This window comes from Salvelinus namaycush, chromosome 9, assembly GCF_016432855.1.
Source record: "Salvelinus namaycush isolate Seneca chromosome 9, SaNama_1.0, whole genome shotgun sequence".
Classification (NCBI taxonomy): Eukaryota; Metazoa; Chordata; class Actinopteri; order Salmoniformes; family Salmonidae; genus Salvelinus; species Salvelinus namaycush.
Window position 1 is genome coordinate 26,956,318 of NC_052315.1, and position 12,871 is coordinate 26,969,188.

Sequence of the window (12,871 nt, forward strand, 5' to 3'; positions counted from 1 at the left end):
GCGGTGGCGAAAGGGTGGGTGTAAACCAGTGTAGACATTGAATTATGGGGATTGGCCATGTGGGGCGCTACTTTTGAAATACCGTACACCGTCATGAATAGATAATTTTAGGTTATTTATCATAAATCTAATCGTATTTCTAATTTTATTTAATAGGCCTATAATAAACCCTATCTGAATGTGTCTGCCTCTATTGTAGTTGTACCAAAAGGAAAACCTGTAATCAGTTTGAACAATTTGTCTGCCTCTCATTGCTGTGCCAAAGGCCATGGGTACAGTATCATTAGCTATGTGTCTGTTTATTTTACAATGGCCAAACGTAATTAACATAGGGAAATGATACATTATCACACCCTTCTCTTACAGCAAAAGGAAACTTTATTTTTGAACACATTTTTATTAATAATTCGTTTACATTTATTGCCAGGCAAGATATCTGCCAGACTATACTTTTATGGAAAGAAAATCATTTATTTTAATGCTGCACAATTTGAGTCATATGGAAAATATACTTTGCTGCAGTGTTTCTATTAGCACTGTATCTCTTCATTCTTAGTCTCATCTCACCACTAACTTGAGGCACTTAGACAACTTAAAAAGCTCCTTCAATGTATATTGTTATTTTGAAGTCCTATATAATAAAACTGATGAATCTGCTATGTAAATAATATACAGTGAATGCAGGTTCTCATCACACCCTGATTCTACACTATAATGGCCAGCAGGTGGCCAGTCCTAGCAGTGTGGTTGTCTATTTAAGTGAGAAGTTGTCTGCTCCAAAGGCAAAAGTCCAGTCCAGCACAGTTTTAAGTTTTCAATAAAAAAAGAAAGAAAATAACTCCACCACCAATACAGCAGAAATAATCTTCAGTTATATCCCCAGTGGCATGAGTCTCAGGAAGTGCATGGTGACTTGAGGCATCAGCACTCAAACCAAATATGAATTTACTCCAATTGTCTCAACAATTCCAACCGAATTACACTACAATTATATAACATATACACTTCCAGTGGGAATATATATTTCCACAAAGCATATAATGATAGTATGGAATGATGGCACTGTAATAATTTTCTTCAGACTTCCTTTCCCGACCGGCATGGCAACAAGCTCCTCATCAGACTGTGGTCCTAGAATTTGGAACTGTTTCACCACCATCATCTCCTGAGGAACAACCCAATCCCTTCCATCCCCATGACTTACTTCAGTACTCCTACCAAACACTCAAAGTCATTCTCCACACAGACCAACCTGCTTCATCACAAATTAAGCAAATAATAAGTGCATTTCCCCAGAAAAGTAATCATGTCACTTTCCCACTTTGTTCTATCCATGCCATGATCTGACACAATGATTGCAGTGTCCTTCCATCCATTCATCATCCCAGCTATAATTACATGACTCAGAAGGCAACACCACCAGACCAAAACATACTGTAAGGCAGTAAAATACTTCTACCACTCTTCATCGCTTCTACAATTCCACAGTTTTCATGAGTAGTTATCACTTATTTACACACAGGTTGGTAATATGAGAGTTTAGTTCACTGACTTCGTGTCAAGCTGTAGATGTCATCCCAGTGTTAGTGAGTGTATGTGCAAAAGTCAGCATCCTCTTTGCATCTGGGTATATTCCACCCTGTTTGACAGTGTATATTTTAATGTGTGTATGGCATAATGGCTGTAACAGTGTGTTGACATGGGCATGACGGTATCAGTATTCCGTTCTAGTGGCATTAGAAGGCGGTGCTGGCCATGCTGCCAGGGGAGAAGAGGCGTGGCACTCCCTCCTGCAGTGATATCTCAACGTGTCTGTGGGCCAACTTCCCCTCCTCGCCTGGACGGGAACACAGAGAACGTCAAATCACACGTCTCTTTCCCCACAAACATCTTATCCATTATTCCCTCATTCACTAGATCCCTCCCACAGAAAACCCACCCTCTGTGCCCTTGATCAAATCAACGTTTATTGGTCGCATATACAGATTTGCAGGTGCAGTGAAATGCTGGTGTTTCTAGCGCCAACAGTGCAGCAATACCTAGCAATAAAACATTTTAAAACAATACATACATAATCCGGAAAGTATGAGTAATGTCAGAGACCAGAATATACTGTGTGTGTGTGTTTGTGTATAAATATATAATAGCTGTGTCACTAGAGATTCTGGGTTCGAGACCAGGCACTGTCGCAGCCGGCAGCGACCGGGAGAACCATGGGGCGGCGCACAATTGACCCAGTGTCTTCCGGGTTAAGCCGGCAGGGATGTCCTTGTCCCATTGCGCTCTAGGGACTCCTGTGGCGGGCCGAGCGCAGTGCATGCTGACACGGTCGCCAGGTGTACGGTGTTTCCTCTGACACATTGGTGCGGCTGGCTTCTGTGTTAAGTGGGCATTGTGGCAAGGAGCAGTGCGGCTTGGTTGGGTTGTGTTTCGGAAGACGCACGGCTCTCGACCTTCGCCGCTCCCGAGTCTGTATGGGAGTTGCAGCGATGAGACAAGACTAACTACCAATTGGATACCATGAAATTGGGGAGAAAAAGGGGTAAAAAATTATAAATAAAATAAAATAACACACACACCTGGACACCTGCTCGTCGAACATCTCATTCCAAAATCATAGACATTAATATGGAGATGGTCCCCCCTTTGCTGCTATAACAGCCTCCACAGTTCTGGGAAGGCTTTCCACTAGATGTTGGAACATTGCTGCGGGGACTTGCTTCCATTCAGACACAAGAGCATGAGTAAGGTCGGGCACTGATGTTGGGAGATTAGGCTTGGCTCGCAGTCGGCGTTCCAATTAATCCCAAAGGTGTTCGATAGGGTTGAGGTCAGGGCTCTGTGCAGGCCAGTCAAGTTCACTTCATGTACGGGGGCATTGTCATGCTGAAATAGGAAAGGTCCTTCCCTAAACTGTTGCTACAAAGTTGGAAGCACGGAATCGCCGAGAAAGTCATTGTATGCTGTAGCGTTAAGATTTCCCTTCACTGGAACTAAGGGGCCTAGCCCGAACCATAAAAAAAACACCCCCAGATCATTATTCCTCCTCCACCAAACTTTACAGTTGGCACTATGAATTAGGGCAGGAAGTGTTCTCCTGGCATCTGCCAAACCCAGATTTGTTTGTCGGACTGCCAAATGGTGAAGCGTGACTCACTCTAGAAAACGCGTTTCCACTGCTTCAGAGTCCAATGGCGGCGAGCTTTACACCACTCCAGCAGATGCTTGGCATTGCACATGGCGATTTTAGGCTTGTGTGCGGCTGCTAGTCCATGGAAACCCATATCATGAAGCTCCCGACGAACAGTTCTTGTGCTGACGTTGCTTCTAGAGGCAGTTTGGAACTTGGTAGTGAGTATTGCAACCGAGGAAAGACGATTTGTATGAGCTACGCACTTCAGCACTCAATGATCCCATTCTGTGAGCTTGTGTGGCTTACCATTTCGCAGCTGAGCCGTTGTTGCTCCTAGACATTTCCACTTCACAATAACAGAACTAACAATTGACCGGAGCAGCTTTAGTTGGGCAGAAATTTGACGAAATGACTTGGGAAGGTGGCATCCTTTGACAGTGCCACGTTGAAAGTCACTGAGCTCTTCAGTGAGGCCATTCTACTGCCAATGTTTGTCTATGGAGATTGCATGGCCGTGTGATCGATTTAATATACCCGCCAGCAACGGGTGTGGCTGAAATAGCTGAATCCACTAATTTGAAGGGATGTCCACATACTTCTGTATATATAGCGTATATACATACATACAGTGAATTCGGAAAGCATTCAGACCCCTCGACTTTTTCCACATTTTGTTACGTTACAACCTTATTCATCAATCTAAACACAATACCGCATAACGACAAAGTAATAACAGGTTTAGACATTTTTGCAAATTTACTGCAAATAAAAAACAGAAATACCTTATTTGCATAAGTATTTAGACCCTTTGCTATGAGACTCGAAATTGAGCTCAGGTGCGTCCTGTTTCCATTGATCATCCTTGAGATGTTTCTACAACTTGATTGGAGTCCACCTGTGGTAAATTCAATTGATTGGACATGATTTGGAAAGGCATACACCTGTTGACAGTGCATGTCAGAGCAAAAACCAAGCCATGAGGTCAAAGGAATTGTCCGTGAAGCTCCGAAACTGGATTGTGTCGAGGCACAGATCTGGGGAAGGGTACCAAAAAGTGTCTACAGCTTTGAAGGTCCCCAAGAACACAGTGGCCTCCATCATTCTTGAATTGAAGAACTTTAGAACCACCAACTCATCCTAGAGCTGGCCGCACGGCCAAACTGAGCAATCGGGGGATTAGGGCCTTGGTCAGGGAGGTGACCAAGAACCCAATGGTCACTCTGACAGAGCTCCAGAGTTCCTGTGTAGAGATGGGAGAACCTTCCAGAAGGACAATCATTTCTGCAGCACTCCACCAATCAAGCCTTTATGATAGAGTGGCCAGACGGAAGTCACTCCTTAGTAAAAGGCACATGACAGCCCGCTTGGAGTTTTCCAAAACGCACCTAAAGGACTCTTAGACCATGAGAAACAGGTTTCTCTGGTCTGATGAAACCAAGTTTGAACTCTTTGGCCTGAATGCCAAGTGTCACGTCTGGAGGAAACCTGGCACCATCCCTACGGTGAGGCATGACGGTGGCAGCATCATGCTATGGGGATGTTTTTCAGTGGCAGGGATTGGGAGACTAGTCAGGATCGAGGGAAAGATATGATGAAAACCTGCTCCAGAGAGCTCAGGACCTCAGACTGGAGCAAAGGTTCACTTTCCAACAGGACAACGGCCTTAAGCACACAGCCAAGACAATGCAAGAGTGGCTTCGGGACAAGTCTCTGAATGTCCTTGAGTGGCCCAGCCAGAGCCCAGACTTCAACCCGATCTAAAATCTCTGGAGACCTGAAAATAGCTGTGCAGTGCTTGAAAGGATCTTCAGAAGAGAATGGGAGAAATTCCCCAAATATAGGCGTGCAAAGCATGTAGCGTCATACCCAAGAAGACTCAAGGCTGTAATCGCTGCCAAAGGTGCTTCAACAAAGTACTGACTAAAGGGTCTGAATACTTATGTAAAATGTGATTTGAGTTTTTTATTACATGTGTATTGTGTATATAGATTGATGAGGGGAATTAAAAAACAAAAACATTTTAGAATAAGGCTGTAACGTAACACAATGTGGAAAAAGTCAAGGGGGTCTGAATACTTTCCCGAAGGCACAGTACATACACAGTTGAAGTCGGAAGTTTACATACACCTTAGCCAAATACATTTAAACTCAGTTTTTCACAATTCCTGACATTTAATCAGAGTAACAATTCCCTAGGTCAGTTAGGATCACCACTTTATTTTAAGAATGTGAAATGTCAGAATAATAGTAGAGAGAATGATTTATTTCAGCTTTTATTTCTTTCATCACATTCCCAGTGGGTCAGAAGTTTACATACACTCAATTAGTATTTGGTAGCATTGCCTTTAAATTGTTTAACTTGGGTCAAGCGTTTTGGTTAGCCTTCCACAAGCTTCCCACAATAAGTTGGGTGAATTTTGGCCCATTCCTCCTGACAGAGCTGGTGTAACTGAGTCAGGTTTGTAGGCCTCCTTGCTCACACATGCTTTTTCAGTTCTGCCCACACATTTTCTATAGGATTGAGGTCAGGGCTATGTGATGGCCACTCCAATACCTTGACTTTGTTGTTCTTAAACCATTTTGCCACAACTTTGGAAGTATGCTTGGGGTCATTGTCCATTTGGAAGACCCATTTGCAACCAAGCTTTAACTTCCTGACTGATGTCTTGAGATATTGCTTCAATATATCCACATCATTTCCCTTCCTCATGATGACATCTATTTTGTGAAGTGCACCAGTCCCTCCTGCAGCAAAGCACCCCCACAACATGATGCTGCCACCCCTGTGCTTCACAGTTGGGATGGTGTTCTTCGGGTTGCAAGACTCCCCCTTTTTCCTCCAAACATAATGATGGTCATTATGGCCAAACAGTTCTATTTTTGTTTCATCAGACCAGAGGACATTTCTCCAAAAGGTACAATCTTTGTCCCCATGTGCAGTTGCAAACCGTAGTCTAGCTTTTTTATGGCGGTTTTGTAGCAGTAGCTTCTTCCTTGCTGAGCGGCCTTTCAGGTTATGTCGATATAGGACTTGTTTTACTGTCGATGTAGATACTTTGTACCCGTTTCCTCCAGCATCTTCACAAGGTCCTTGTTGTTCTGGGATTGATTTGCACTTTTGCACCAAAGTACGTTCATCTCTAGGAGACAGAAGGCGTCTCCTTCCTGAGCGGTATGACGGCTGCATGGTCCCATGGTGTTTATACAAATGAACGTGGTACCTTCAGGCGTTTGGAAATTGTTCCCAAGGATGAACCAGACTTGTGGAGGTCTACAATCTTTTTCCTGAGGTCTTGGCTGATTTCTTTGGATTTTCCCATGATGTCAAGCAAAGAGACACTGAGTTTGAATGTAGGCCTTGAAATACATCCACAGATACACCTCCAATTGACTCAAATGATGTCAATTAGCCTATCAGAAGCTCCTAAAGCCATGACATAATTTTCTGGAATTTTCCAAGCTGTTTAAAGGCACAGTCAACTTAGTGTATGTAAACTTCTGACCCACTATAATTGTGATACAGTGAATTATAAGTGAAATAATCTGTCTGTAAACAATTGTTGGAAAAATGACTTAGGACATATACTTTGTGCATGACACAACGACTTGCCAAAACTATAGTTTGTTAGCAAGAAATTTGTGGAGTGGTTGAAAAACGAGTTTTAATGACTCCAACCTAAGTGTATGTAAACTTCCAACTTCAACTGTATAATCTCACTCAGTCCCTTATCAAACATGTCGTTTTTATCTTTCTACTCACCAAGCACCAGCAGCGCTTGTTTGGCAGCGTCCCTCACATCCTCCTTGTCTGATCGACAGAGATAGACCAGCTGGTCGATGCTCTCTTTGGCCTGCAGAACATAAAAACAGAGTGGACTCAACAGTCTGACTCCAGACACTAGGGTAGGTAGAGGTAAAAAACAGATGGAGCATAGAGATTGTTGAAGAGATGTGACTAATAAGTGGTGAGACTGACCTTCAGACATGCAAGTGCTTTACAGCCACACACTCGCGTCTCCACACTCTCATTCTCCAGAAGCTCCAGACAGCTTACTAGGGCCTGGGGTAAAATACCAAAATACACTATAATTTACCCAAACAAACATAAATCCACACGGGTGATCCTAGCAACAAGTTAACACGTTTTAAGAAGTGCATTTCAAAAGTGCTACAGTGTGAGTAGGGCCTGAAATTAATGCATCTCGGTCTCACCCTCTCTCGATGGCGTGGCTGGTCGGCGAGGCTCCGGAGCAGGGAGCTGGCAGAGGCAGACACCTTCCCACGCGGGTCCCTGAGCAGTAGGCTGACAGCATGCAGGCCCTCCCTCTTCAGGCTGCTCTCTGGAGGCCTCTTCAGGGCCTTCACCAGTACCTCCTGGTCCCCTGACTGCAGGCTCTGAACCAGCCACACTGAGGGGGGGAAATGGGTGGAGGTGGTGGAGGGTGGACAGGGAAGAAGAAAAAGAAACAGGGTAGACAGTGTGTTGTGGAAGGAAGAAGGTAGTAAAAAAGAGAGCGAATGAGGGAGGATGGAATGGCGATAAAAAGAAGAGAATAGAATGAGGTGAGTATGTTATAGTGGGTGTGGTGAAACAACAACGAGAGCAATCAGCCTTTTAAATCATGTGAGCATAGAGCCAAGTGGCTGTCTGTAACCTAGTAAGACACATTAACTTATTCATTCAAACTAACTCCACGCAATAGTCAATCTCCCAGACACTAACCCTCCTCCGCTAATTCAATGATGTGTGTGTCCAACTCGCTCACTCCCTCGGCCTCTAGGTAGCTCCAGAACTGGAAGAGGGTCAGCATGTCTCTGGCCACCCCGCCCCCACGCGTGGGCAGCCTCCTCTCCAGAATCCTCTCCACCAGACGCAAGAACACTAGACACAGCACAGAGAGATGGGTCAGAGGTGACAAGATGGCACATCACAGCTTCCCTCAGACTAATGTGTGTATATGTGACATCATATAGGCCACTGGAACCAAAGCCAGGAGCATTGCTGATCCAAACTCCTTAGGCAGAGTGTTTTAGACCATGTATCACTATGTTTAAATATTATATATGCCATTTAGCAGACACTTTTATTCAAAGTGACTTACATACATTTTATGTATGGTGGGCCCGGGAATCGAACCCACTACCCTGGTATTACAATCGCCATGCTCTACCAACTGAGCTACAAAGGATCATATTATAAATCATATAATGCATGATACACACACAGAGACACAACAACCGTATCACACCTGTGTCTGCCAGGCTAACTCCTCTCTCGGGCAGTCTGTTGGTGTAAGCAGTGGCCAGTGTTGTGAGGAAAGCGTCTGTGGAGGTGCTGTACACACTGCCATCATCCGTACACTGCTGCCATAGCAATGTTGCCCCTTGGCACTGTTCTAACTGGGGAACCACTACTCCAGGACAGAGAGGCAGTAGAAGGCAGGCAGACGGAAAAGAAAACAAGTTAGATGGTAGTAATTGAATCATTTACAATTACAGTAGTTAACCTTTGTCATTATTGCCTTAGCTCTGTCATTGACTAAGGCTTAAGCTAATATGCTGTTTTGTTGTCCTCCTACAGCAATAATGAACTCACCCTCATCTGGCTGAGTGGCTCCTCCAGGGGTCTCCTTGGCAACACGTCTGATGAGCTCGAGGACGCGGGCCTCCCTGAGCAGGCGGTCCAGAGCATACATCTCCCCACAGCGCAGAGGCCCAAAGGTCCCCAGCCTCTGCACAGCATCAGCCATTAGGAGTCATAGGCATCACATAGCCAAAATCAGGACATTTGGTAAGACCACAGATGTCAATTTGAAATTGTTTTATTACATTACAACTGGGAGCTGTTGCTCTGCTTATCGATCATGTTGACAGCTCAACACAAACGCAAGATCCAAGTAGAACTTATGTTTGAGATTTGAATTCTTAAACTCATTTGGTTTAGTCTCATACATAAAGGGACCATGGGGTGATTTGTTACTCATATGAGTATGTCATGTTCCTCACCAGAAGTTGTGCACTGCAGTTTTTCAGATGGACCAGTAGTGTATGATCTAGAGCCTGGCAGCCTGTGCTCACAGGTCTAGAGGAGTGGGACTCCCAGCATCTCTCCTCACAGCACTCATCCTCCCCTGCACTCTCCTCTGGTGGCCTGCCGGGGATTTTTTTAACCTTTATTTAACTAGGCAAGTCAGTGCAAGTTGTTACCCTAGAGTGGTACCCCGTAGAGCCATGGCTCTACATATCATGCCACCTTTAGACCAGATGAGGGCATTATCATTCAGAATACCAATGAACTTTTCTTATCCTTACTAACATCCAGCATATTTAAATGTGTGTTACAGTGGCTCACCACTAGATGGCAGTAAGTAACCACACAGAAATCCAACTAGCTCCTCCACCAGCAAAACTTCTCATCTTTAAAAATGACTGTGAAGGAACATAGAGAGGGAGGCCATATGGACCCTGACCTGTCTGTCACACTCCCTTTCTCCCCATCCTCCTCCTCCTCTTCATCCTCCAGGTCTGAGATATTGAGGAAGTCAAAGCTGCCGAGAGCCGTCTCCACCGCCAGACTCTGGACACTGGACAAACAACTGCATGTACGGCCCTTCAGAACACACACGTACACATGTTATAGAGAGACAGACAGACATGCACACACTCAAACATACAGCACACACACAGTAACAAAAGCATACATTTTTCAGCAATCCATATCACTGCCATAAGTCGTGATTGTAAGAATACAATTTGGAAAATGATCATCTGAGGAAAGTATCTGGGAGCAAAACAGTGTGCTCTTAAAATGATGCCGTGATGAAATGAAGAATAATAGAGAAACTCAAATGTATCTGTGTTTCCTATCGCCTTGTCAGAGGGTTTGGCTCAGTGAGCTCTGATGCTTATCTGTGTCTCAGTTGGGAAGAAGGTGGGTGTGTGTACGTGTAAGAGGCTGACGACCGCCCAGCGACAGTACACACATCTCCCGCTGCAGCATTGTGAGATGGAAACATTTAGACTGAGCTAAAGGGCAGGAAGTTCCGCACCCTGATCCCAATCCCACAGGGAACTGTGGGATTCTGGAACTCTGAAATCTACTCAGCCCCCACCAACGTCCCCCTCACTCTTATAAAGTGGTCATTTCCATTGTCAGGTACAACATAAAACACACGAGACAGAGCCATATATGTACACACTACATACACACACACTACACAGACAACACAGACACAGACAACACAGACACAGCTATAACTTACCGTTAATGTCTCCTCCAGTAGTCTGAGCTCCTGCTCCAGGACCTGTAACTCAGGAAACTGTCCCCTGTAGTCATCCAGAGAAGCGATGACTGCACTCAGGGCTTCCTCAACTTCACTGTCCACAGCCTGCTGCTTCTCACCCTCTGTGGGGCTGGCCACTACTACAGGCCCAGGCTTCTCGGCCTCCACCACCACCGCCCTGTGGGCAGTGTATGATATTTCCTCTGTGCTCTGGGTCTGTGCTTGTGAGTCTGCCCTGAGATCCAGAGAGGCACCTTGCTGAGACACGGCATCAGTCCTAGTGGGTGCAGAGCTCTGGAGTTCTGGATCTACCTCTGAAACAGCCCCTGAAACAACCTCTAACCCCGTGTCTGACTCTATAGACCCTGCAGAATACCTGCTCTCCGGCCTGCTCTCCTCCCCGGTGACAGTAGCTGGGGCGGGTTGCTCAGATGGTTCCCTGACCACCACAGTCTCAGCTGGGACAGAGGCTGACTCCGCCCTGGCAGGCATCTCCATCTCAATATCGTTTATAGAGATCCCAGACTGCAGGGAGGTGGCCTCAGAGGGCTCCACTGATTCGCAAGTTGACCTGTCCATCAGTACGCCATCGGCACTGTTCTCACTGATATGGCTGAGGGAGCGTGAATAACGTGTTTGGCCGTTAGGCACAGCCTGTTTCCCAGAATCCTCCTCTTTCCCTGCTGCTCCAGTGTCTGGCTCCTCCTTCTGCACATCCTCTGGTTTGGCTGAGCGGGTAGGGGTGGAGGTGGCAGAGTCTCTGGGAGCAAAGGAGATCTCAATGGAGGGCGCGGCGGCCTGAACCTCTAGCTGGACCAGATTCTTGTTGGCGTGACGCAGCCCCAGGGACAGCTGGGGGCTGGACGAGTCATCTGACGACTCCGAAGAGTTAGACCAGGCTGTGCCATTCTCCACCTCCTCCTGCCTCCTCAGCATGTTCTACAGTGAGAGGGAGAGAGAGAGAAAAAAAGAGAGCGAGAAAGCGAGATAGAGGGAGCGAGGAAGAGCACAAGGGTGACAAAGTCAAATGGAGACACTACCATCAAATTTTGAAGATGGGACTAGTCCAGCAGACATTCAGTATAACTGAGAGTCAGAAATACAGACAGAGGGCTGAGGGCCCCTGTAAACCCATGCCAAACATTATAAACCAGAGCATAGCTGCCTGGCCTCTGGCCCAGAAAGCAAACAAACTCCCTGCTCCCTTTAATTAACATCTCATTTATCAGGCCTCTGCTTTCGCTGGGCATCCAGGCCCCATCTCAATGGAACAATAAGAACAAATACACACTTCATATTAAGAGCTGGAGGCTGCATCTGTTTCCCAGCGCTCTCGGTCATTGAGAATACTACTAAAGACTATTTTAAAACCCAACAAGGAACATAACATCTAACCATAAACACAGAGATTCTATAGTGGCCAACCGTACAGAGGTTCTAAACAACAATTGACAGCACAACACAATCTACAAAGACCTACTATGAGTTCCTCTACGGAGGTTCTATTACCATGCTCTACCACAAATACCACACCTTTAACTAGTAACTACTGAGGGATTTAGTGGGATGTCTGTAGTGGCTAGCAGCACTTACGTCAGTCTGCATGTTAGCAGAGCCCAGGTGGACTGAGGAGACATCACTGCAGGAGCAGCTCTGAGACAGTCTCTCAGCCAGAGTGTCACGGAACACATCCAGCAGGGACCAGCGGTGTTTGGGGGACATCATGCTCCTTGACAGGCTCCTCGGAGCCGTCTTTACACCACCAGGTAAAGCAGGAGAGGGCCGTGAGAAAGGTCCACTAGTGGACCAATGCAATTACACATCACAGCTAGACTACACAGTCGTTCTCTTCACCCTAACTCAATCAAGTTATTGAAATAAGACAAATAGGTGCTGGAGTATTTAGCTGGCCCATTGACAAAACAGACCAATACATCCTGCTAGCTTTGTGAACCAGCGAACGTGTACAGAAAACCTCCTGAGGTTCTAGTGCTGCATCTTAACAGCACAACAACCACCACTGACAGACAACATGTTGCATTACAGAACATGTCCTGGATACTTGGCAGCAGATTAACCTTGCGGCAGGCTATCAGTGAGTCACCAGGGAGGAAAAAGATAAGGCTCAGTACAGCTGGTAGAACTGTAGCAAGCTTTGTGCGCCATTATGAACATAGTTAACTATAGCTGAGACACCCCCTTAAAGGAAAACTTCACCCAATAACTATTTTGGTATTTGTTTCATTAGTCCATTATTGATATAGTCCCAAAATGTTTTGCCTGTCAGCAATCAAGCTTAAGATATAACTTTCAAAATACAGAAATACAGTCGGTATGATGCCTTTTGCATCGTATGATGCTGCGTTTTGAATCATGTGACAGTTACTGTCTCAGATGGAAAAAGCATTAATCAAAGAGTGCCTTTGAGGTAGACTGGAGGAAATGACAGAAGGAG

At 45.6% G+C, this 12,871-nt stretch overlaps 1 protein-coding gene across 3 annotated transcripts in view; it reads right to left on the minus strand.

The window, feature by feature from the left end:
- Window positions 1-360: 360 nt before the first annotated feature.
- ripor1 (RHO family interacting cell polarization regulator 1) overlaps window positions 361-12,871 on the minus strand; it is a 111,900-nt gene continuing 99,389 nt past the window's right edge. For all 3 annotated transcript variants that reach the window (XM_039001221.1, XM_039001220.1, XM_039001219.1), the window contains exons 13-22: window positions 10,396-11,355; window positions 9,604-9,743; window positions 9,140-9,284; window positions 8,730-8,865; window positions 8,383-8,544; window positions 7,857-8,015; window positions 7,346-7,542; window positions 7,110-7,193; window positions 6,894-6,984; window positions 361-1,837 (exon numbers count right to left, since the gene is read on the minus strand). In XM_039001221.1, coding sequence (XP_038857149.1) covers window positions 1,737-1,837; window positions 6,894-6,984; window positions 7,110-7,193; window positions 7,346-7,542; window positions 7,857-8,015; window positions 8,383-8,544; window positions 8,730-8,865; window positions 9,140-9,284; window positions 9,604-9,743; window positions 10,396-11,355 — 2,175 coding nt within the window. In that variant the 3' untranslated portion in view covers window positions 361-1,736. The remainder of the gene's footprint in view (window positions 1,838-6,893; window positions 6,985-7,109; window positions 7,194-7,345; window positions 7,543-7,856; window positions 8,016-8,382; window positions 8,545-8,729; window positions 8,866-9,139; window positions 9,285-9,603; window positions 9,744-10,395; window positions 11,356-12,871) is intronic.